General features: G+C 40.6%; 1 protein-coding gene across 2 annotated transcripts; it reads left to right on the top strand.

Annotated features, from left to right (window-relative positions):
• Nucleotides 1-395: 395 nt before the first annotated feature.
• Nucleotides 396-21,533, top strand: unm_sa1261 (un-named sa1261). 2 transcript variants are annotated; one of them, XM_004556355.3, is made up of 4 exons: nucleotides 396-548; nucleotides 13,341-13,568; nucleotides 17,730-17,932; nucleotides 19,135-21,533. In XM_004556355.3, the coding sequence occupies exons 2-4, from the start codon at nucleotides 13,397-13,399 to the stop codon at nucleotides 19,954-19,956; spliced, it is 1,197 nt and encodes a 398-aa protein (XP_004556412.2). In that variant the 5' UTR covers nucleotides 396-548; nucleotides 13,341-13,396; the 3' UTR covers nucleotides 19,957-21,533. The 2 variants fall into 2 exon arrangements, with proteins under 2 accessions (XP_004556412.2, XP_004556413.2); XM_004556356.3 differs by lacking the exon at nucleotides 13,341-13,568 and having other exon boundaries at nucleotides 400-548.
• Nucleotides 21,534-26,452: the final 4,919 nt, after the last annotated feature.

Genomic DNA, 26,452 nt, shown 5'->3' on the forward strand with positions numbered 1-26,452 from the left:
TTATTTATAGCCTATAGCACATTTCATTAACAGAAGTTGACCCAAGTGTTTTAGAGACAGGCACATTCCAGGTCTCCAAAAAAACAGTTTCAAAATAGATGAAAAGCTGAAATGTTGTTTTATTCTATTAACTAATTATTATGGAAAATACAAATCTCACTGATTTAGTGGTCTGTAAAAAGTGCCTTTATAGGTTAAACGTATTGATAATGGTATCGGCGATTTATACAAAAATTTGCAGTATTGTAAACCACTACTGTTGACAGTTTTACATCTGAATTTTAATTCGGTCTAACGTGTAAATTCCTGCAATCCGGGAAGGCGTCACTGACGCTCTGTGCTCTGATTGGAGGTCAGAGGCGGTGGGCGGGGCCGCCGGCCGAGTGCGGAGACAATAGAGAGGGGCTCGGGAGACACACCACGGCGGATGCACGGTGACAGACAGCAGCCGGTCCCCGCAGAGCCTTCACTCCCAGCCGGTCTCCTGAGTCGCTGAAGGATCCGAACGTTGTCTGAATGGACTGACAGCTTCCAGCACTTTGTCAACGGTAGGAGAAGATTTCGTTTTTCTCCCAGTAAAACCAGTTAACAGCTTACGAAACGCTGCTCGGTGTGTCTTTTCAAGCATCTAAAGCTCAGATTCAGCTTGAAAGTGATGCCTCACTGCTCTGAGGCAAAAGCACAATACTCCACGGCTGTTGTGTGTCTATGCACGGGCACTATATTGGGCTTTGCACTCTGAAAACAATGTATTCTAAATATACAGCTGTAAATCTAAAACAAAGTTCACCCAACCTGAGCAGAACAATAGAGCTGCTGTGAAGCTATTGTCTCAGAGCTACAATCTCTGGTATTGACTTTCCTCCCTCTACATTTACAGAGCAGATTTCTCGCCACAGACATGCTCATGTGCTGCACGCTGTCATGGATATAATGCATGCACGCTTTGTGTCTGCAGATCACATCCATAGTTGATCTCTTTGTGCTGCAGTTTTTATGTCTGAGTGTCTGTAAACAGTGTTACTGACTCCAGATCTGCATCAGGGATACAGACATGGGGATTTATGGTGTTAATGGAAGGTGATTAATCATCAGACGTGGTTCTGGTTCTGACATTTTAGATTTTTTTTTTCATGCAAAAATTGGACAGGCTTGCTAAACCCTAAGAATTCAGCATCTCAGATGACAAAGGTTCACCAGTGTGTTGACTTTGATGCTGATGCTTATCGGTATTTTCGCGCAAAGTTTATTTTTTGTCTGCATCCTCCCTGCTGAGGGCTCCTTCATCGCCTCGCTCTGGCTCCCATAAATCCATCGAGTTTAGAGGAATCTGAAACTTTGTGGGATTAATAGCCACGTCTTGTTACTAGTAGTGGATATATAATTGGCTGCAGCTCAACACGAGACGCCAAACTGCTTAAAAAATAATTTACGCCTACTTTCACAAGCATAGCCTCAATCATATGTCCAAATATAAACAAAGGGACACTTTTGGTGACGCTGATTTTACCTGTAAAACTCTAGCGTGCTGCTAACTCAAGCTGATTGGTCGCTTAAAGGTTTACAGGACACGCTCCCTCACCTTTTGCAAACGAAACACTGAAGCGGCTGGCTGGCACTTGGAGATGATTGAAATGGAAGTGGCGGTGATTCGTGGTGCTGTCGCAGAAAGGAATTTTGCGACAATCGAATCCCTAAAATTGTCTCTTTTGTCTCAGCTTCTTCTGTCCGAAGCACGATGAAAGCCCCCTGTGGAACCTGAAGTCCAGAGCGCAGGAGTTCTTGAGTGCCAGTTCCACACCTTCATCCACTCATGGGCTACAAGCTGCTTCTTTCATGTCGCTTTTAGCTTCTCAGATGACAGGATTTCTTCTTTCTGGTTTTGTTTGTATGTTTGTACAGACAAACACAAACACAACCAACACCCTTATTCAGGGCGTTATTAAACCTCTTATGGGTATTGATAAAACTATTTAAGGTTTCATTGACAAAGTAGCCCCACGTGAATGAGCTTTGAGTGTTTGTGTTGTTACAACAAGGACTTTAAAACATGGATGTAGTCACTGCCATAGATTTTTGGACTTCACACTTATTTGGAGCCAGAATATTGAGATAAGAGTGCAGAGTGCATACATCAGCTAAACCTGGTGAGCTTTCATAGCAAACTACAAACATAAACCTGAGCGCTAGCATTCAGACACAGATGGTGAATAAAACACTAGATTTTCTTTTCACAGAAGCTGCAGCATAAACTTCCTGGATGGCCTGCACCACACAGCCCATAATATTTTATTTCACAGAAATATTTGTTAGTTCAGCCCTGCAGAGGAGACGTGAAAATAAAACCATGCACATCTCCTCGGCAGGCAGGAGGAAGACGGTTAGAGAATGTGAGATTAAATCAGACAAAGAGTGTACCGCTGCCTTCTGTTGCGTGGGGATCGCAGCAGCCGAAATGCTTTGGCAGTAAAGGAGAGCGCCCAGTGATGCGCTGCTGAGCGCGCAGGGACAAAGCCTCAGTGTTCGCAGGCGATGTAGGTCGAGCCGGTTAAAGCCGGCTGCTTTGATGTGCTGCACAGCTCCGTGAGCGCCGTGGGAGCGGACGGCCGAGCCTCGCCGGAGGCCGCCGCACAAGAGGACGCTGAACTCCAGCGCCGTGACGGCTGGTGTGATGCAGTCTGACTTCTGCAAACATTTCCAGAGGGACGAGCTGCTCACGGGGCAGAAGTAATCTCTCCGGTTTTGTTGCTTCTCAGTGAGCAGATTTAAAGAACAACAGTTCACACGTTAACATTAGATCAGTGGCGGTGAGCTGAATGACTGAGGATGGAGCTGAAAGGCCAACAACAACCAGCACAGAGAGGGGAAGAGTCAGCACTTTCCAGGGCTGATAAAGGGATAAGTCCGAGGGAGGATGAAAACTCTTTAGCTTTAGTAATATTTCTGTATGATTTCAAACTGATCTCACCCATACTTTTTGTGGCATCACTGAAGTAGACATCTGGTCTTTACTGATGTCTGAAGGTGCCGAGGATGTGGTTTGTACATCTTTCAGTCAGTAGGTACTCGTCTTCCAAATGACTCTTTACTCGTTGTGTAAAATGTAGCAGACCTGGACATGTGCAATTGTTATGAGATGATCAGTGCTGTTTGGAGTTTTAGCCAAGAGGCAAGAAAATCTGCAGTTTCACTAGCAACCACTTGAGGCTTCTCTAAAAGTGAGTCAATCCCCACAGACCCCACGTAAATGTCCAAAATCATCCATGTTCTAATGTCAACGAGCAAAGAGCAAAATGCAGAGTCCAGAACCCAATTAGTGATAACCACAGTGGTTACATCTGTCTTTTATAAATAGTGTGTGGTTTTAGCTCATAGCTGTCAGGTGTGGGTCTTTATATTATTCCTTTTGTCATAACCAAAAGCCAAAAATCTAAAAGCTGAAATGATTATTTCAGGATTTTATATACAACAAAAGAAATGTAGTAAATCCTCAGATTAGAGAAACTGAAACCAGGTGATAAGTTGACATTTTTAGAAGCAGTGTCATTTATTAGTTATGTAAGTGGTTGGTCATCTTTTCAGTAATTATAATCTGTATTAGGGCAGGGCAATATGGCCAAAAACATTTATCACGATATATATTTGAAAATTTGCAATAACTATATAACTGACGATATAATGCATGTGAGACTCCACAACTTTAAACTTAAAAGAGCTTATACACACACAATACGGTAACATTATGTTGAAGCACAGTACGTATCACTCCGCGAGGCTACAGTAGCTGTAATGCTCCGACAATCCATCAAGCTGTGCGGCTTCGTAGCTTAGCAAAGTCGTACTGAAACATTTTTTTGACAGATTTTTAAGCGCCGCGTACCAAATTAAATCGGTTCGGTAATAACGGCGGCCCGCTAGCATGCTCTACCAAAAAATGTGCTTTGGTGTGTATCTGACGGACGAAAGCCAAACCAGTTCGACTGAAGTTGCAACATTTTTACAAACAAATTCTGGATCATCCGTTTCATTCAACGATCCACTTTCGCCCTTCTCATTCTCCGTCGCCGCCATGCTCTTTCTGCCATGTGCGCATGAAAACAAAGGCACTGCGCATGCGCGTTTTACCCATATTCTATCGCGATATTTGATTTTCTTATCATTGCCTAACATTGTATCGATATTACCGTGAACGGTATCTATATAGTAGCAAGAACCCACTGTACACACGGTTTTTGCCATGCCCACAGGGCTCGTTTGCTGTGCTTATGTATTCAAAAAATTTATGTATCATGTTATTCTTTATATCTTCAATATAGAGTCAGATGGCAAAAATGTCTTTTTACAAATGAAATTTGTTCCTAGATTTGTGTTAGAGGAAATCTTGACACGTTGTGATGGGTGTTTTTGTTTGAGCTGCAGATAACCTGACAATCACTTCCTTATTTAAATAATCAGTTATTGTCGCGTTAAAAATGTTTTTATGAAGTGTTGTTCATCATCTGCCCTGGTGAGATCTTCTCTGGGTGGAATAGGTGATAATGAAACTGTCATTCTTCTGCTCTAAAAAGAAGAATTGAGATTTTTAAAAGCTGTGACATTCACAGTGTCTCACAGCAATAATTCATGTTTATCTTTTGTTACCAAAAGCCCAAACTCCCAGATTACTCCGTTTACAGTCATACCTGACAGAAGCAAGTCGACATGCTTAGCGTGAACCATCAAATGTATGGCATTTGTTCCTAAAATAGTCAATTTATGGCAATAAAAAGCTTACAGGTTGTGAACTGAGAGGAAGGGTCATCAGTAATGGCAAAAAGTCACCATTTTCTTACACTGATTGGCTGTTTTCTTTTAGTTGATTGATTGGACCTGTCGGTTCACAGAGTTCAGTGGACTCAGCTTGACAGACAATGACTGATGACCAACAGCAACCAGAAGACATTTCAGCCCATTAGAGTTCAAACTGAAGCTTTTTTGTAGCATTAATAAAATATACGGTAAACACAAGAAAAGCCCAAGGCTGCTGCTAATGATTGCTTGCGTTATTGATCACTGTAAAGACTTTAGTTATTCTGTCTGTTGAGAAAAGGCTCAGGAGACGGCCTAAAATGTATTTTTAAAAATAAATTTTTTGGTCACCCCAAACATACTTTGGTCACTGTGAAATAGCTGTAGGCAGTGGCAGAAAAACTAAACTGTTGTTGTTGTTTTTCAAAATGGCACATTATTAATCACCTTCTCCTTAAGTGAAGCCATTATTCTCTTTATGGAAAGCTTTTTATGCCTATTTTAAGTACATTAGCTCAGACAGTTAAGCTGCCAGACTGTCGCATCTCAAATCCCACGTGTTTCGTCTGGTCCTGGATTCTGAACATTGCAAGACCGAGGTTATTATCAGTCATTCTGTCAGGGTTCATGCTCTCTGCTTGTGCTGGTAAATACCAAACATTTCGTTTTGAGAACTTGAGTTTGTCTTCAGATTGTCTTCTATTTTTTTTGTCTTTAAAGTGGAACAAGGTCCTCCATTAAAAAGGCTTGTAAAGCTTTACTCAGAACACATAATAAGAGCTTTGACACCTTAAAAAGCAGATAATTTGGTATTTTTGTTTTTGTGCTTGATCTCTCTCCAAACAAAGAATAAAACTATAAAAATACTGACACATGCTATTCCTCAACCTCCTAGTAGATGCACCTATCATATAAATGTGAAAATCTGTGGTGATGTTTAAAAAGAAATTGACCTTTTAGTAGCTGCATCTACGGTATGAATGTTGAAATCCTGCATGATCTGGGTCCCGAGTTATCACATTGACAAACTTGGGTGTTCACGCTGCCTGAAAGATATGTCAAGGACTTTAGAACTGGGCACTTTCAGTGTAGTCACACTAGTTAGCGATTAGAAGTCAGCCATTGCTAAATTCTCATAGAGAACTGGCAAAACAATGTGAGAGATATGGATATTCATCAGAAACAACCAAAATAAAGAAAATACACCTCTAAACCTATTTAGAAATCTTTGAAAAGAGAACGCCTGGCGTCAGATGGAGGCAGCCTCTGGTGTGCTGTTGAGACTGTTACCAAGTCATCACCAAAGAATCCACCAGGGATGGGCTTCGCCAATCACTAATTAACCAACCAGTCATCCAACTTTATTATAGGCCTCTGTAGCATCAGTTATATCGGAAGTGGAGGATATCTCGTTACTGAACGAAAAGTTAACTGAAAGCTTTTTAAAAAATTCAGCGAGACTTTACTTTATCACTTAGTTGTGGTTATTTGTTTGTCATAGGCTAACAAACAATCAGATCAAGTATTTTTCCAAAGTATTTTTTTTTTTCTTGTTTCTTAATATTTTTTTTTTAAATGTCTACCTTTTTTTTCCCCAATAAGATTCCAAGATTAATTCCACCAGATGGTTGTGAGTAACAAACCATCTGCTGCGACATATTAATAAGCTACATGATGGTATTGCTCTTCTTTAATTTAACAACAGATTTAATTTCTTCCTGTCACCATATTATTGGCTAAATAGACCTGCTCATTGGTGCTTCCATCAGATCTTTTTCTTCTTCCATGTTCTAATCCACTTTTTAAAAACTCATGGTGGGATTTAGATTGGGATTATTTTATGAATTGTTACTTTGACAGCAGTCAGAATCCTTCACATGCTCTCCAGATAGGATTAAAGTCACTGACTGTAGCAGGAAATATTAAAATCCCCCTCTAGCATAAATCCCATACACTTTAATGCTCCACTTAGGCAAAGAGTATTTTAGAGATGAAGGCTAACATCAAACCTGTAACACACCCACTGCGCTAAGTGGGTTTATGTTCTGTACTTGTAACTGCTTTATTTAGCATGTTAGCATGCTAACATTTATTGATATAACGTGCACATGGGGCTGATGTGAGTCTTAATAGAACTGCAGGCTTTTTCTTCAATAGATTAGAATTATTCAAACTTCCAAAAACGGAATAGTTTGTACAACGAAGTTTAGAAGAATAAGACAAATCTTTATTTATTCATTTATTACATTTACTATAGTAGTGCAGTTCAAAGGCCCTGAGTAATAGTGAACGATAACATTTGGAGAAAGTCTTACAAAACTGAGAAATTATCACCAAAAGTTCTTGTTTTATGTTCTCAACTTCAGAGTTGGAGGAGTAACCAACAGGTATTTATCCACTTGTGTTGGAGTGACATAAATTTCAGCACCACAGGGGGAGCACAAGGTGGACATCGATAGTCCTGACAGTTTTTGGCACTCAATGACACCTCACCTCCAACCGACCGTGGCAGATGGCCGCCCCTCCCTGTTCCTGGTTCTGCCAGACGTTTCTTCCTGTTAAAAGGGAGTTTGTCCTTGCCACTTTCGCCAAAGTCCTTGTCTCATAGGGCTTAGTCTGATTGTTGGGGTTTCTCTGTGTTATTCTAGGGTCTTTACCATCGGCGTAACTTTGTGTTGAACATTGGGGGGGGGTCAAGATGTCTGTCTAAATAAATAAACAAATCTAGCTAAATTCCCAAATGATTAAACATGCAACTATTTTGCTGGTAATACCTGAAATGAGTAAAGAAAATCAACAGCCTATATATGCAAGATAATTCATAATTTTATTGGGGGGGTTATTTTGGTTGAGTCGGATAATTGGGGGGGGGGGGGGTCATAACCCCCCTGGAAATTACGCCTCTGGTCTTTACCTTACAATATTTAGCACCTTGAGGCAACTGTTGTTGTCATTTGGTGCTAGATAAAGAAAACTGAATTACATTGAACGTTGCAGACTTATAAAAACGAATCTCTGCTCAGATAAACATATAAATTGTACTAGTGGAGCTCAAAGTAAAGCAAAAACCAAAAACCTAAGAGGTCCTAAAGGTTAATAACTGTAGATATGTGTAGCGGTGCGCTTTCAAAAAAATGTTCTTGCTCTTTTGAGTGTACTGGGTACAAAAAGAAAACCACTGTGGTGGTTTATGTTATAATTGTTAGTAAATACCTTGAAATCTTTAAATGTATAAGACATAAAAGATTCTTCAGACTGTGAAGGAGGTCATCTAAAGCTCAGGGGTCTTTTCAAGTGTTTGGCCTGTTCGTTTAGTGTGTTTGAGCACAAATGTTAACCTTATGTGAACAGTCAGCAGCTCAGCAAAGGCGTTAGGATTCATCCTACAGACATCCTGGATATGTGCACCAAATTTCATTCCAGCCCATCAATAGCTGGAGAAATCTGGAGAAAGTCATGATGCTGCTGTTTCACCAGACGTTCACGAAGCAGACATCAGTTCTTCTTTTGTCTTTTATGTCCAAATCATCCTTGAATAGGTCATTTTTTTTCCCCTCTTGTTTTTGGAAACTCTCTGAGGTATGAAAGATTTTTGTCAGGAGGAAGGCATAGAGTAAGATGGCAGCCTTTGTTCATAAATATTTTTTCAGCCTGGTGACGCATTGATTTCACATTACAAATGATTAATTGGGTGCCGATGTTTTGCAAGTCGATGCTGGCCTGAACACACACGAGGTGGCAGAGGCTGTTTTTCCTGCGGCACCGGGAGACCATTACTCAGCACTTCTGTCGAGTTTGTCAGGTTTACTCATCGTGACAGCGGCAATACTATTCTTCTTGTAAGTGATCAGTGGTCTCCTCGGATTACTCTTTAGATTACACCTTAGAAAACACAGAAGGAAGCTTCTGACTTTGTCTTTGGCTCAGGTTTTGTGGATCTTTGAGTTCAGGAACAAATCCTAAAACGAAGAAGAAATTTCAGCTTTAAATCTGTCCCTATGCAAACTAAATGTACCTATGGACTCAAACATCAACCATGTGTCCCAGTTAAAACTCTGGCACTCTCTACAAGCTCCAGCATTCCCAGCATTGAAACCAGACCCTTCAATAAATGTAGTCGGTTTGTTTTACTGTGAACGAGACATTATTAGAAACAAGAGTGTGACATTTTGGCAGTCCAAGAGAAGCTCGAGTTCTGCAGGGAACCGCTAGAAACACAAAGCATCGTCAGGCTGTAGCCATGGCAGCTGTGCCACCTTGCTGCTGCTGTTGCTGCAGGAAAATCAAAGGTCATTAAAACTCACAGCTTTCTGACTCTGTGCCACTCCAGCTTTCCATCAACAGGCGCTCTCACCGTTGGACTGCACCCACCTGCCAAGCGGCGCAAAAGACAGGTAACCTTATCAGGGCATAACAGACGTAAAGCAGACTGGTTGAATTCCAGCCGGGCTTTGTTTACCGACTGAAAGAATGATGGGAAGGCGGTCTCGCGCCGCTCATCAGAGGCAGACATGGCTCCTTGATGCCCTTGGGGGAGCAGTTACCCCTTAGACTTAGCGGGAGCGCCGGGAGCTGCAGCTAAAAAACGTTACACCTAATTAGCGGTGGTTGTGACTCCTTTCATCTCCGGGCTGTTTGATAGGACTTCAGTGTGAGAGCACGTGAGGAAGTGTTCACGCCCGGATAGCAGGAAGACACCGAGGGTGAAACATAATTAATGCATATATGTCAAAGTTGCTATGGTTAGGTAAACGTAACGATAGAAAGTAAATGGATGGTGAGTTCTCTGCTTGATCTGACAACAAAATGCGTCTTTTGTAGAAGACCAGCATTCATATTTGGTCATTTGGTGACATCATTCGACTTGTTGTTGCCAGGTTTTAGTTTTCTAAATTCTCACAAAGTTTCTAGGAAATCAGCAGACCTGAATTAATGAATCATTGAGCCCAGAAATCAAGTACATGATTTAATTAACATGATTTTTTTTTCTTCTTAAATTTTAGTGGGCTAATTTTTAGTGAAAATACAAAGGAGGTGACTTTAATGTTTATTGCTAGTATTGCTCCTATGAGCAGTACTAGCTAACAGTATAATGGAGGATTATGGATAATAGAGTCCAGTAATCTAAAGTCAAGACAAAGTCCAGAAAAGGACAAAAACTAACAGTATAAAGCATAGATAAGAGCAGTTTTCTCAAAAATTAGGAGATTACTGTGGTGGGTTTTTGTTGTTTTGGTTCTTTTGTCTGATGCAAGCTTGTACATGGAGTACTTGTTATTTAAAATAATGATTTGGTTTCACATAATAGCAGCAGTGTCAGTAATAACAATGGTTTTCTGGGCTCCTTTAATGCTCCAAATGAAAGTCTGAAACAGAACAGGTGTGTGGAAAAAACATTTACTGTCCTTTAACAAAAGGTCTCTGCAGTGTCTCTTTGTGCTGTGAAAATGTGTTTGACACACGAACAAAGAAGGGAGGCGCAAAGTGCTCCTCCTGGCATTATTTGATCATCCTGAAAGCAGAGGTGAGATGCTTCGTTCTCTTTGTGCATCTGGTCTCGTGTTCATTTACTGGGCCCTCGCTCTGACCCTGTGAACTGTACTGCTGGCTGAGCAGAAAAACTGTGCAAGAAAACGGCCATTATTTTGAAAAGGGCTCGAATTTTAATTAAAAATCTACCTACGTATCTAGCATGTAAAATTGAGATGCCCGAGTGTGTCTGTTTGCAGCTCTAAACACTCTCTGGCTGTCTCATCCTTTCTGTGCTTTATTGACCTTGTCAGAGGGATGCTGAGAGGACCGGTGATAGACAGCCAGTTGGCTCCTTTGGGTTCAGCTGAGTCCTCATTTTTATCAGCTTGTCGTACTTTAATGCTCAGCACATACTGTTTATTTCGAGGGCCATTTCCATCCTCCGCTGTCACTCCAACACAGCCGAGCTCACGGCTTCCTTTCACTGTTTTTTAACGCAGTGTTTTCAGCATGTCAGGGTTTCAGTTTTGAACATGTCAGTCCTGCTTTATTTAGCAGTAACAGAGGTTCTGAAGAAACAACAAGCACAGTTAAATACTACATTTTGTTCAAAGCACAGCCAGACTTATACTGTTAGCTTAAAAATTCAAGATATTCATCACTGATGTCAGTTTGAGTTTTTCTGTGTGTAACAGATTGATGCATTACTGAGATTTGGAGGCAAAGACATAAAACATAGTTGTGTAAGATGTAAGTAGGCTATGAGACTAAATTCACACCAAAAGTAAAATGTTGCTGTAACAATACTGTTTGATAATAAATTTCATACAGTTGGAAAGCCTGTTTATTTCCCCTTGAACGGTGCCGCATATGTACCCACAGCTGCTGCTCAACCCACAGTCATGGGTTGAGCAGCAGAGTTGAGTATGTGGGTTGAGCCCATGGAAAAACTTGCCAAAAATCGTGTTCTGTTCTCAACTCTTGTTCGGTGTCGTTTATATGATTGGACAATTGAAAGATGAAGAAACGAGACACGTTACATGAAAAGTTCTATTCATGTAACAAACAACTCGGTGGAACGTGGAAGAACCAGACTCACCTACAAACACTCAACGTTTACGCTGAGCGGTCAGTGCAAAACGGAGACCTTCAAAGGCTCAACTTTCAAAGTAAGTTGCGCCTTTTGAGTCATGCTCACAGGATGACTTTTACTTTGAAGGTAAATGGTCTGTTTTTACAGTTTCACTACCACTTGGTGAGCAGTTGCAGACAAGTCGGCGTCTTTCAAAAATGAACAGAAAAAAAAATATGACATTAAATTCTCAGAAAAACATTTTTTCCTGTGGGTTGTTGTTGTGTGTGTGTGTGTGTGTGTGTGTGTGTGTGTGTGTGTGTGTGTGTGTGTGTTTTTTTTTTTTTTGTTTTTTTTTTTGTTTTTTTTTTTTTTTTTTTTTGTTTGTTTGTTTTTTTCCACAATAAAAACCACCCTGTGAAGCAGCAGGAAGTGTTGGGTTAATAAAGGCTGTTGTTTAATCCAGCTTGAGTACACTGCAAACACTGAAGCTGAAATCAGTGACATTAAAAAAAAATAAACGTCCCGGTTCACGTGCTGCATTTGTTTCAGTAAAGTAAATCTGCATTAATAGGCTTTTATTTACTCAAATCACAGTTTTACTCTCACTGTGTTTTTTCCAAGCGGACCATACTCTGTTGTTGTTTGGGTTCATTGTTTTCACACGCGTTACTTGAGTTTCTCGTACACATTTCCCCATCGTGCACACTCACACTGTAGATGGGAGCCAAGTGGGGACAGATGGACCCGAAACACAGGATGTGGCTAGCATCCCGTCTCCTTCAACACTTTCTCATCCCTGTTAATGAGACATGGTGCAATTCTGCTGGGCCATCAGGGCTGTGAAGTCTCCGCATTCATCCAGAGATCTGAAGTGTTGCTTGGCTCCCCTCGGCAGCAGAAGGAGCCGGAAGGCGAGACAGATTTGCTGAGTGAATGGCAGCAGGCGTGACGGAGAAGAAACACGTCAGTTCGGAATTAGACGTTCGTTAATGTGGAAAGATCGTTAATCAGCTGCAGAGGATCAGCCCTACAAATAGTAACACTTCTCTGCTCTCAGGGATGGACTCGTTCAATTAATTTTCTTCATTTTCTTTCATCAGTCAGCATCAGGACGTTGTGCCGGGGTTATATCGCCTATCTCACCCAAAGCTATTCAACTTGGATGTCTTTGCACAAGGTTAACAAAAAAGTTTGCTGCTCGGCGACTGAAGTTCTAGTTTTATTTAACACAAATAGAATAAAGTAGAAACAGAACTTCGGTGCAGGGAGATTTTCTGTTTTAACCTTGTGGCTGTAGTAATGACACGTGGTGCTTTTTCCATTATCAGTATTATCTATACAAAGCTAGTTATGTAAGAGTTAAAACCCTTTATAATCTAAAGCAAATGTCCTAAAATATTATTAGAGAACCAGATAATTAGATCATTTTTTTTTAAACAAACACTTGGCAACTAAGAACTACCTTTTAACAGGAAGGAGAGACATCTATATCATCTTATATCATCTATATAAACATTTTAATCTTGCAAGGATGCTAATTTACCTTCATTTACCAAACTTGCATCATTTTGTGTCTTTTGTATACTGAATGTAATACAACGTGAATTTGTGTCTGATGCATTATTTGTGCCAATTTTAGTTTCTGTTTAGACTTTGAAGGTAACTGAGCTGTGTGAATAACGAACCTCTGTCTGCATCTGCATATATTAAATGGGCTTTGATAGAAAAATTCCCACCTTTTGTTCTTCGATTATGCTCTCTTTATTGCTATGAGGAGCTGTGATCTTAGAAACTATATTTTCTCAAAGTAAGAACACAGTGTAAAGATTACATAACGGTTCACTGGCCTGGACTCAAAGCGTTTTCACTTTCCCTTTGATACCAGTACAGTACACACATGCAGTACAAGATATGCTTTGCAAAGCAGTGGTGTATAGTTTAGGAATGCAGCCATGGGTGAATAAGTTCCCTCACAGTAAACCTCGTCTTCCTTCCTGCTCTCCAGGAAAATCCATCTCCAGACCAGCCCTCGGCCCCCCTTGCCCCGTCCCTTTAACCAATATGAACTCCTTGCCTCATGGCTCCCGTGCCTCCATCGACATCCTGGAGGAGCTCCAGCTGATTGCTGCACAGAATCTGGAAAAACTGGACATCAACAAGTACTATGAGATCATCCGTGAGCTGGGAAAGGGCACCTATGGAAAGGTGGACCTGGTCATCCACAAAATCAGAGGTATTAACTGTGGCTGCTACTGTAAAGAACAAAAAATTGTATTAATATCTACAGAACAAACCAAAATAAACAACTGGTTGATGCAAGTTTACCACATTTCAAACAAGACAAACATAAAATCCTGGTGGCCATAAATTTTAAAGAAATCACTTTAAATATAATTTCGACTAATAAATGTTTCTGTTTTTTGTTTTTTTTATATATATTAAGTAAATTTTTGCATTCTTACCATAAAACACGACCATATTGGTAGTAACAGTGAAATATGGAAGAACAGGTTGTTGGGGGGGGTTCCTGTCAACAGACTCTAAATGGCAAAGTATCTGAATTTTTATTTATTTTGTTTTCCAAAATACAAATTGCATAGAGCACAAGGAAAAGCTTTTAAATGGTGTACCCATGTTGGTACTCTGGGCAGCTGCCTGTAGTGATCAAGTAACTCAGTGTCATTTTAAAACAAATCCATTTACAATATTTTTAAGACAAATTAATAATGTAAAGGTTTTTGTTTGTTTTTGTTTGTTTTCTTGCTCTTGGGGTTAATAGTCAGTTGTACTTGCATTTATTAACTTCTTGGTATTTTTGTCTAAATTTTATTGAACAAAAATACCAAAAGCTTTTCAATAAATAAAAATAACACAACAGTAAATGGAATATATTTGAATTTCCTAATTCAAATGGCTTTTTAGTTTGGGATCTGCATTAGCATTAACTTCATGATGTAGCGTCAATTAAATAAATTATCATTAGTTTCATTGGCTAGCTAGCTGTAGCTAATAAATGCCATGATGGTTGTTTTTAGCCAGAAAGATGGCTATGATCTTTTTTCCATGTAAGTAAATTTCCTCCTTTTTTTTTCACATCTGTTTCATCCTCATCTTGCATAAGAGGAAAAATGAACCAGAAGGTAAAGCCCATGAAGACAGTTTTCTTTTTGAAATTCAGATCCATCGCTTCTTCTGGGGAGAGGAGATTTTCTGAGAAATTCATTTGCCCACAAAATAAGCAGATCTGCAGGGTTGCACTTGCAGGAAATGAGATGTTGTCCTCATTTGTGGCCCTGTTTTGTGACTCAGAGTAATAACACAGTCTAATATGAAAGCAGCTCTCGAGTCAGATGACGGCGTGTTTGTGAAGGTAAAGTACTTCTGCTCACGACTGAAGTGTTTACTTTCAAAAAAGCCAAATTGGAGGTACTGGAGGTCGCTTTCTTGCAGGGATTTTTAGCCCAGGTCGAGATCCAAACTGCCTCAATTCACCACTTAACTGACTGAAAATCTGTTTAACCTTTTCACATTAAAATCCAAATTGTTGCCCATCTGTTCTCAGCCTCTTAATAGTCTTTTTTTTTTTTTTTTTTTTTTTATGGAGTCACAAAGCCTCTGCTTCACTGCCTATTTCAAGTAGCAGCAGACTCTTGGAGTGACAAATGGTGACCTTTTCAAGCCATTTGAGGTGTGCCGTTAATGGATTTATAAAAAATGTTATATACCTTTTGGTTTCATAATTTGGTAGTGAACCGCCAGCTTCTTCCCAGAGCCGTTAATAAGTGCTACACTTATTAACGGCTCTGGGAATAAGTGTAGTGTAATTTAAGCTACTTAAATTATCTGACCTTCAGTGTGGAGCAGAAAATCAGGCTACCTGTGGAAATGGATGGACTGAAGGTATAACATTTAACCTTTTTACTTTCTTTTTTTTTAAATGAACAAACTCAAGTGTTTCATCCCCAGATGTTTCTGCGACATGTGTAGAACTTGCGAGTTTTTTTTATCCCTTTAGCGACATTTTAAGCAGTCACATGCAGTCTGAAATGCATTTTGTATTTCGAAGTTAAAACTCAATTAAAACCTTAAAAGGTTGTTTTCACAATATCTTATTAATTCAATTCAAATGTCTGTTTCTCTTTGTCATCCTTTTTGATGAATTTGAAATTTGAGTATGTCAATCATTGTTTTTATTTTTCTGTATTTCGTATGTATAAGTACTGATGGTGTAAATGAATCTGTGATATGTCAAAGCTTGTTAATTTAATCTTATCACAATAGCAAAGTTCTGACAGTTTACCGAAGTGGATCGTTAAAAATTTTATTCATTTATTCTTTTTTTGTTCTTTATTTTATTTTATTTTTTTAGATCAAACTTTGAGCAGTTAAAGTCAAATGAGATAAAAATACGGTAACACGGCCAATCAGAGTAGAAGTGGTTGGTTTCAGTGAAAGGATGAAGTGATGGCTGCACAAGTATAAAATAAATAAGGATTATTTTGAACTGGATGTATCTGGAAATGTGTAACTGATGCCAGTTATGAATTATTTACTTATAATTTTAATCACAGTTAAATAACATTAGACATAATAGTCTAATAAAGTCTTAAAAAATGTTTTTCTATCAGTGGTTTGAGATTTGAATAATATGGCAAATTCTATTAACATTATTTTCTATGTATTATTATAATATTTATTTTCAAAAATGTGCTAGCTATATTGGACTGACTCACTTACATAGATTGAATAGTAAAGTATGTAAGCAGAGATTCAAAATGAGAAGGTATATTTCAGTGTGATAGTGACAAACTAGAAACTTAGATTAGGTTATAGAACATCTGTTTTTTAAATCGCCAGTTGCCAAAACAATAGGTTTATATTTACATGAGCAGTATATTTACCTGATGATGAGTTTGTTGTTATGTAAAACTGTAAGTAAGTCACGGTTTCAGAGGAAAACAACCCCAACATCTTTGATGTTTTGTTCAGGGACTCGATTGTTCAGTGGGGTAGATTTATTTCGCCCTAAATATAGGTTATATTTAGTTTCTGCTCTAAAACTCTCAGTCGTAGCTCAACAGGAATCAGCCGAGTCTCCCTGAACAGATGTTGTTTATTTTTGCAGCTTAGCCATCAGGATCTTTTACAAAGCAACTAAATTCCCATATAAACATGATGAAATTCCTGCAGACGACCTGCTGTTGTTGGAATCGGTGCAAATCAGACATGTTGGCGCTGCACAGCCAGGAAGCTGCATTTATTATACTTCAGTCCTGTAGTAATGTTACTAGACAACCTGCTGGTTATTGGGTTTGGTGTTCACTGCAATTAAACATCTGCAAACCCATTTAAAGTGAAATAAAAAGGGTATTTTTTTTTTAAAGTCTAGTAACATTTTCTCTTATCAAAGTAATGAAATAATACACTGCAAACAAGAACACATTTTTATGTTTAAGCTAGCACTTTATCATATTTAACTGCTGTTTGAGTTCTTATCAATTCATTTACTTCCTTCAAATGCATCAGGATAGGTTGGCAGAGTAAAAGGATGGACGGTGCTTGTGAAAGACCTCCAGTGGACATCTTTGTAAATATGACTCTTTAAATTATTTTAGATATGATGGAAAGACCTTTGAGAGAATGAACATTTTCTCAAATAGCTGTTTCATGGATCATGACAATCTCACGAACTGTGGTTAGATTCTGTTGATCTTTTCTGTACAGTCTGTGGTGGCACAAAGTGTTGCTACCAAGAATACCTTTTAATTTATTTCTTTTTAAACCGTGTCACCGACTAACAGAAAATCCCCCTCGACCTTTCTAAAGTGGCTGGATGCTGTAAGAAGCACAAAGCACTTTAGGAGAGCTGATCCGGTGGTATTGGAGAAGTCTCTGCTGACACGCTGCCTGTTGGAGGGGAAATTATAAGCAGACATGGCAGCCGTCCAGGTTATTGTCTGGGGGGTTTTCCCCTCAGCGTTCAGATTATCAGATTAGTCCTGGGAATTCATGTCCCCTCGGTGCTTCTCTTGTTCTCGGCCACTGAGCGGAGGTGAGGCGGCTGAAGACAACGTGCTGTCGTGCAAGTTTTACATTACATTTCCATCTGTAAACGACGCTTTCTGCAAAACTTTAAACATGAAAGCAGCGTCATCCTGCTCACACAGTGCAAATATAACTACTGCAGCAGAGGATTTTAAATACTTAAAGCATAAATCATCAGGATTTGACTCTGTCGAGATTTTAATTATTCATCAAATTGTTTTAATTAAGTTTCTTGGAAGCAATTAGACAGCTGTGAAATAAATCCCTAAACACTTTAATGGGGTGCAAAAGAACAAGAAAGGAGGAGTGAGACTGGAGGTTATGTAACCGGTCCTGTCCTCGTTTTCAGGCACGAAAATGGCGCTAAAGTTTCTGAAGAAAAAGACCACCAAGCTGAAGAGCTTCCTGAGAGAGTACAGCATCTCCCTCTACCTGTCGCCCTGCCCGTTCATCATCAACATGTACGGGATCGCCTTCGAAACCGACGACTACTACATCTTTGCTCAGGAGTACGCGCAGGCGGGAGATCTGTTTGACATCATCCCTCCACAGGTGAGAGCTTAGCCATTCCTGTAGTTTAACAAATAAGCTGCTCCAAATCCTAAGGAGCCAGGTCAGGCGTTTCAGACATGTCCGACTGGGAGGAGATACCGGGCAGACCCAAGTTGTATTGAGAACACCTCAATATTCCCCTGGAAGAGTGAGAAGCACAGCAGGGGTGGCCGACTGCTGCCGACACGATCCAGACCTGGATAAGAAATCTGAGTGGATGGATGGTTTCTATATTTGATGTAGGTTTATTCAAATAATCCAGATGATTATCCCTTAATCCTCCTTGAAACTGAAAAGCCCCAGCTGCATACATGCTGCAAATTACACATTGGCATTCAGTCCCGACAGCGCTCGGGGTCCTCTTTTTGTGCCAAAACACGAAAATTCACGGACTAAAATGTAAAGCATTATTAAAATAAAAGGCCGTCAGAGAGAAATATTTTATGTGTTTGCTAAAGAGGTTTTTATAGTGCCAAGACCTAAATGAGACGACCTTAAAAAGACATTCTGTAAATTCCCGTCTGTAGTTAACGAACCTTACACCCTGCAAACAGAATCCAGTGAATCCATCAGTATGAATTTATGTCCAGAATATCTGTTTTGTATTGAAAACTGATGGTAAAAACTGGCCCGTCTGTACTTTATGCTGGTCTATTGTGTCCCGGGAAATGGTGTAAAAGATGTAGATGCCGTGACGTCACGTTTTGCCTCGAAATGAGTGTTCTTGTCGTCAGCAGCCAGCACTCTGCTTCCTGTTTACACTGGCCAAACATGAGCCCAGTGTAAAAGGTCACTATGATGAGCATTTACATAGATGTGTTTGTATAAAGGGAGATTATATCTAAAACTGTGTTAAAGAGCTTTTACCACAGTTAATGGGGATTTAATCTAACGTGACCTACTGTTAATATAGTAGATCGCAGGAAGTACAGATGTTATCTTGAGGGGAAAAGGAAACGCAAGCACCACCTTTATTGTGTCATCTACAACTGGTTTCATGTTTTTCTATGAGTTATGTAATGTTCAGTTCCCAAAACACAATGTGGGCAGCTTCTCAGGATGCATGGCGCCGGTAAGAAAGTGGTAAGTATGAGGTTTGTTAAAGCAAGATTCAGATCCTCTGAACTTTGTCCCATTTATATGGACCTAAACTTCAGTTTCATGTACACGACCTTCTCCTACTCCTCTTGTTCTCTGTTCAGGTGGGACTTCCTGAGGCGGTGGCGAAGCGCTGCGTGCACCAGGTAGCCATTGCTCTTGACTACCTGCACTGCAAGAAGCTGGTGCATCGTGACATCAAACCCGAGAACGTCCTCATTTTTGACCGAGAGTGCAGAAAGGTTAAGCTGTCAGACTTCGGCATGACACGACGCGCCGGATCACCAGTGAAGCGCGTGAGCGGAACCATCCCGTACACGGCACCAGAGCTGTGCGACACTTCCCGACATGAGGGGTTCTGCGTGGATTACAGCACAGACGTGTGGGCATTCGGGGTGCTGCTCTTCTGCATGCTGACAGGAAACTTCCCCTGGGAGAAGGCCATGCCCAATGATGCCTTCTACGAGGAGTTTGTCCGCTGGCAACGCCGTCGGACCGCCGCCGTGCCGTCGCAGTGGCGCCGCTTCACCGATGAAGCCTTGCGAATGTTTCGTAGGCTCCTTTCCATCGAGCAGGATCGCCGCTGCTCTGTCAAAGAAGTCTTCAGTTACTTCAACCAGTGCTGGATGCTGGATACCGAGAACGGGAACTGTAATGGCAGCAGCGGGGCTTTGGCGAGTAGCGCGCCTCCTCTGGACATCAGCTCATCGTCATCAGAAGAGGACGTACTCGTGGACAGACTGAAGCAACAGAGCCTGTCGCCTGCCTGCGTGGCGGCAAAGGGAGGGATCATGATGGACACCCAGTACTCCTCCATGTCCACCAACAGCTCGCCGTCCTCCACCGGCAGCTACGAGCGAGTCAACAGAGAGAACAACGAAAGAGGGCGCATCCTGGTGACCACGCCCATTGAGATCTGCGTGTAGAGACGGCGCAGCGCTGCCTTCGTGCTACCTGCTCACGCGTGTGTGCTGACGAAAAAGATTTCTCCGAGCGGGAGAAAGAGGTGCGGCGAGCGATGTTTGGCATCGGGAAACGAACGACAGTCTGACGTATGTTGTAGCTTTGTCGTGGATTTGCTCATTTCTGATGAAGATGAACTCTGAGGAAATGACCCGCGACACTCACACAGCTGTAGCTTCCTGTGTGTGGTTTCAGTTACAGGATTAAAAAAAAAAAAAAAAAACCAAGAAAAGCTGAGGACAGGAAAACAAAGAAAAGCAAACATAATCCACAAGCAATAGGTTAAAAAAATAAATAAAGAAAAGAGAAACTGAAGAAGACGACGAACATGGTTTGTGTGTAACGAGACCGTGACTTTGTGTTTAACGTGCTAGTTATGTTCACATTTGGTAGATTTGTTCATGTAAAGCGTTTTTTATTTGAAGTTAATTTATTTATTTATGTCACATAAATTTATTTAGTATTTATTTTATCAAGTGGGACCACAGAGCTGAAGATTGTTTTGTTCTTTTTTTTTTTTCTTTTTTTTTCCCCTATGAGAAATAAAAAAATTTATTTTCAGCTACAACAAAAAGAAGAATTGTAGAAGCAGGTGGATTTTCCAGGCCAATGAAAACGTTCACCACAAGGTGGCAGTGTGGTGAATGTTTTTGCATTCTATTTCTGTTTTTTTTAATTATTATTATTTTGTATTTTGCTGAAAGACTCCTTCAAATCAAAAATTTTCTTGTCTCGAGTCCCCCCCCCCAACACAAATGAGCTAAGACTAGCTTAAATAACATTGAAATAGCTCGTGTTAGCAGGATGCTACACTGGCTTACTGCATCACTTTGTGGTTCAAAGTGGTATTACATTAAAGTACCGCCTTGTTTAAACAGTACAAAGACGGCTTGGACATTATGCCGTAGCTGTTTTACTGTTCGTCCAATTCTTTTGGTTTTAATTTTAGAAGCTTTTAATGTGTTTCTACAAAATTACCTTAAAGTGGCCATGATGTTGTGACCGCTCATAGAATATTTAAGGTTTTGTTTTGTTTTTTTGTTTTTTTCCCCCATGTTTTCTCATGATTCCCAACAAGCTGTACAGTAGTCAACTTTAGCCTACCCCCATTATTTTGAAGTAATCTAAATGCACACTTTTTATGGTCTGTCAAAGATTATCTGCTAATATTATCAAATAACTACTAAAAAAAATTCAAAACAGTTTTTCTAGTTGCATGGTGCGAAAATGGAAAACTACCCTTTCATTGAACAGTTGGTTATTCTGCGATATGTTTGGACTGTTTTGGGGGGGTGGGGCGGGGGGGGATAAGATGTCACCAAAGCTGTTCAGGTAAAGAGCAGATTTGGTATTTGGTGATACTATAAGTTGTCGTCTTTTTTTAGTATTGGTTTAATAAAAAAAACAAACAAACTGTAAACGCTGAAAATGTGACAGGAGACACAAAATGCTTCTTATACCCCTTTTTTCTTTTGTAAAGTATTGCATGGAGTAACGTTACTGTGGTGAAAATTTGCTAAAATAAAACTCTGAATTAAAAGACTTGTAATTATTAAATACATTTATAAAGAGTAATCAGCAGATCTTACCTGAGGCAAACTGATCCCAGCGAGAGGATAGACTAAGCTTTTTGAGACGTTACTGAAATGATTGAGCAGCTGGAAAAGGGGCCCCAGGTACCTTTTTGGAGCCAAACCTGGAAGGGGAACTTCTGGGTCAAGCCTTAGCCCATGGATCCACCAACCAATAGGGGACCCACTTTGCTTTATAACCAGACAGGCAGCCAAAGGCAAAAAAAAAAAAGGCTTGATAGAACCTACTTCCGATGTGTAGACTGGTCCGAGGAGTCTGGAACTTCCCATCTTTGGTAGGAAAGGAGCCCAAGCTAGTTCAGTAGATGGAGTGGTGCCAACTAGATATCACTGTTGGATAGAGAGCTCTATAATTGTCATAGGAGACAACACCACCTCAACAGCTCCTTTGGAAACAAGACTGTCCAATGCCTGGTTTTACTGGAGGTTTCTTCCCGTTTAACCTCCTAGGACCTGGTGTCCATATGTGTGGACGACACATTTTGGGTTGTCTCGACCAAAATACCAAATTTTGCTCTACAAGCGCCTGACATCCACTTACGAGGACATTATACTGCCACTGTTCCATCGAGATTTAAAACGAATGTCCTCATATGTGGATCTCATTTTTCTCTGAAACAAAAATCAGGTATATATTTAAAAAAAAAAAAAAATCAGATAATTCTTAGTTTTCACATTCATCAGGTCCCAATCAGCCCAAACGGCAAAGAGAAATTAAATCATGCCATGAAAGATTTTGGGTCTTAGGAGGTTAAAGGGAGTTTTTCCTTACCACTGTTGCCAAAGCGCTTGCTCATACAGGGCATCTGATTGTTTTATCTTTATTATTGTGGGGCCTTTACTTTGCAATATACATTTTCTGAAAACTGAATTGAAAAAGAGGGCTCTGCTCTGAGGTGTTTACAGATGGCTGAAACTACAACTAGCAGTAAAGTTACAATCAGAGACCACACTTATGCAATCACTGGTGACCAACAGTTGGCTACAACACAATGCAGGATGAGTGCATCACATTGATTTATGTGGACGTAAATTAATCAAAGCCCAGCTGCCCCACAGAACAAACTCCTTTCGGCTATTTCTGTCAGTGACCTTGACCTTACCCAGATCACAGGTTAAGGAAGGAACACTGACCAACTGGTCAAGCGACCAGTTCACCTCTTCACCACGAGTGTCTAGCACGTCCCTTTTCTCCCCAACATTGAGGGTTTAATCCCAGACTCTGATTTACCAATGACAGCAGGAAGTCTTTCTGTGTTTTAATGTGATGTCTGTGGTTTTTTATTCAGCAGATGAAACCTTGTGCAGTGATTCCAGCTCATACTCTCCCCTCTCTGATCATTAAAAAAATGAAAACTGTCAATCAGAGTTGGCGCTGGATTTTTCTCTGCTCGGCTTTGAAGCAGGGAACAACTGCAAGCTAGATACTGTCGTTTCATTTGATCAAACTGTGGCTGTATCAGCACATGCATTACTGCTTCAGTGGTTGAAAGCACACTACAGTGTTATTTTTAAGCCTTAGATCAAGCTTTGCTATAAGTCGGTCACATAGTTATGCCCCAATTAACTCATAACGCCCTGCGAAGCTGTAAAAGCACTGAGCCATGTTTGAGGCTTGGCTGTAATGAGCAGTGACTGCCTTCAAAAACTGGCTAAAGAAAGAATTACATAACCCTCCTACCTCTCATACAGTGTTATCCATACATCAACCACAGAGCTACAACAACCTACAGAGGCTTAAACCTAAAGCAGCTGAGCAGGACATTTAAACTGACCCATTTTACAGGCTGATGAGAACGAGCAGGGTGAAGCGAGCCTTTCTGATGCCAGTCCGATAAAACAATCTGCCTGAATACAAAGGAGACGGGAAGCTGAGCTGGAAAGCTAATCATTAGGCATGTGCAGCATAGTAATTACAGCAGAGGCCTGCACTTACTGATCTCAGTTTCTCCCACCAGCGCGTTTACATATTCCGCAACGCCAGTGAGGCGTTTGCTTGTTTAGTTTTATCAAGAAACAAAAAGTAAAATACCCGAGGACTGGAGGTCACGAGGGTTACGCCGCTGCCTTTGATCTGCCTTTGTAGTTTGGACCTCAGGCCTTTTGTAAAAGTTCAGAAAACAAAGATTTTATTACAGTTTCTCATATCATCCACGACACATTCATGGAATCCATCCTTTTCTCAGATCTCTGAACACAAAACCTTTTATAGCAGAAAACCTCACAAGCTTGCCAAACAGCTTCATCTGCTCAACATCAAACAAAGGTTTCAAATCTAGAAAGCAAGCACTCGAAATAACGCCACTGAGCATTTCACATGTCGAAATATTTAAATGGTGTATATATAGCAGCTGGTTCAGTTTAGCGTAGTGGTAAGCCTACACGCCTTTGAAGCGGGAGTTGTAAGTTTGATTCCCAGCTGGGACATCTGTATCCTGTGAGGGTGCTGGGCTGGAAGACTTGGTAGTAAGCCCTAAATGCGATCGTGATATCGGCTATGGACGGCTATGTGCGAAGATGAAGCCCAAGCGGGGCTCTTGCTAGAACCTCAAGCTCTTTATTCACAAACCAGGTGAAAACAAGTGGCAGGAAATTAATAACCAATTGTAGCTCAGGAAGTAAAGCATGGAGGATAGTTTGATTTGATTTCCAACACCGGATGCAGACAGATGTTGCACACACTCCTCAGAGTAGTTGAGGAAAAATGTGGGCAGAGTTTTTGTAGTATTTAGAACATTTGTCCCAGACCCAGCATTTGGAATTGTAGATGAAATTAAGGCACCACCTTCATCAATTACCCTAAAAAACCCCAAAGGATTTGATTTAAATGTCTCTCTTAATGCTTATTCTTTTTAAAGTAAATGTTTATGGGCTTTTGTTGCTTCTATGTTCTGCTGATGTGCTCCTACATTACGTAACAAAGCGTTGCTCCGAGCGTCGTTCACGTCTTTGGTTCGTCTCGGTGTCAGCAGCAGTTTGTGCTGAGCTGCAGAGACGAGAGGAGGGCTGTGCTCAGCCCTAAGACAAGAGATCCGCTCGAGCAAAGCGTGGCTTGTCCTGAGGCAGGAAGTGAAGAGACGGACTGAAGAGGAGGAGTAAAAGACAGTTTGTGTAAGATTAAAGAGGCAAATGTTGGGCTGCTGTGTCCTTATAATTTGGTTTAAAATGACATTTTTACATTAAAAACCCCAACAAAGCATTGGGGTTTAAAAAATTCTTATCCATTTGTTACTTTTCTGACTCTGACCTTGTCCTTTTGTTGGAAGGATCTTAATATGGAAAAGTTCAACAAGCAAGTCATCGAAAGATCAAAATGAACCAATGAAAATGCAAAGGAAATGTTTCATTTTTAGCTCATGTGATGATCACAGCTGTGACTAAAGGTTTAGTTACCATTTCTTTCACTGGAACATCCAAACAGTCCAACTGAAGTTCAACGTTCGGCTTTCTCAGACCATCTAAAGGAGATGGGGGTCTACGCGCCTGGATGCAGCTTCTGCAGGCATACTAACAGTGTCTTCTGATTAAATGCTGAAAATTTCCATTTTCTCATATTCAAATGACCTCAAACAGCACAGCTGCACATGCAAAAATAACGCCATCGCTATGCCACTACCGCCGCCACCGTCTCCAACAGCCAGGCTTTTTGAGCAGGTGAGACCAGCAGCCCGATGATGATGATGTGACGCAGCAGAGGTGTAAGAAACTCCCAAATATAGAAGCCATCTCTGTGACACGAAGGCTATTTCTATCCAAATGAGTCAAACGGAGCTTCAGATATAAACTGTTGAACATAAGCGATGCAGCAGCTTGCGGCCCACATGTCCTCTACCACCAGGGAACAACTCTGAGACGATCGGTGCAGGTCTATAAAAATCAAAGCCTTACCTGATTTAAGTTTGGCCCGGCTCACCTTCAGGGTCACCTTCTCAGGCCTTACTGGACATTTTTAGATCATTCCCTGGAAGTCCTGTTCAGAAAGCTTTCAATGGTAAACATCAACACATTTGGTTGAAACTGAAGAAGCTGACATGGCTTTCATGTGGAGGATCATCTCTGGTAATGAGAGCCCCATCTTCAGCTACAATTGAGTTGGTTTGAGCAGCTTTGAAGCCAGATTTGAGTCCGTTTGAGTTTATCTTCTTCCCGAAAATGAAAATCAAGCCCATCGCAAGTTAACTAGTGATGACAACGGGGCTTCTGAGACATCTAAAATAGCAGCCACGCTAAGAAACCACAAACAGAGGCCACCAGATTTGACCCAGCCTTACGATTTGGTTATCTGGCGTCACTTTAACATCTGGAGTCAGACTAAGCAGTCATAGAAAGGTGGTTATTATCTTGACAAGCAGAGTGTGTTCACATGAAAGCAACCGCGCCAGCAGCATCTGACCAATCAGACACATGGACAGGTAGCAGCAGAGCCACTGATCAGCACTTCAGACTGTGTGTAAAAACTAGTCCTGCCTTCACACTAACGCCCACAAAGAAAAAGAAAGATGTTACAATAAAGAAGTTAACATTACTGAAATTAAACTCACGTCTTACTTATTGGTTACAAATACTTTGAAGACTTGGAGTGAAATAATCTCCTACGATCGTCTTCTATTAAAGAGAGTTTGTTTCTGATCGTTAAACTTCAGATACCAGCAGCAGGATGTTTTCAGTTGTTTATCAGCAGAAAGACTTAAAGTCTGAGAATAAAACTCTTCAGATGTTTTTTTGCCGAACTCACTACCTGCCCTGCAGCATCAACCATTTTGCTCCTGTGTGGGAGCAGGAATGAAATTTCGGCATGAACAACATTAATAAACTTGGCGAAGCTCAAAATCATTCGTGCATTTCCAGTTCAAAACACAGACGAGGC

This window comes from Maylandia zebra, linkage group LG4, assembly GCF_041146795.1.
Source record: "Maylandia zebra isolate NMK-2024a linkage group LG4, Mzebra_GT3a, whole genome shotgun sequence".
Classification (NCBI taxonomy): Eukaryota; Metazoa; Chordata; class Actinopteri; order Cichliformes; family Cichlidae; genus Maylandia; species Maylandia zebra.

Bases quoted from the DNA above. Each gene is read 5' to 3' on its own strand.
- unm_sa1261 (XM_004556355.3), top strand. From the start codon at position 13,397: ATGAACTCCTTGCCTCATGGCTCCCGTGCCTCCATCGACATCCTGGAG. The intron at 13,569-17,729 runs GTATTAACTGTG...CCTCGTTTTCAG, and splicing joins GGTCATCCACAAAATCAGAG to GCACGAAAATGGCGCTAAAG. The intron at 17,933-19,134 runs GTGAGAGCTTAG...TTCTCTGTTCAG, and splicing joins TTGACATCATCCCTCCACAG to GTGGGACTTCCTGAGGCGGT.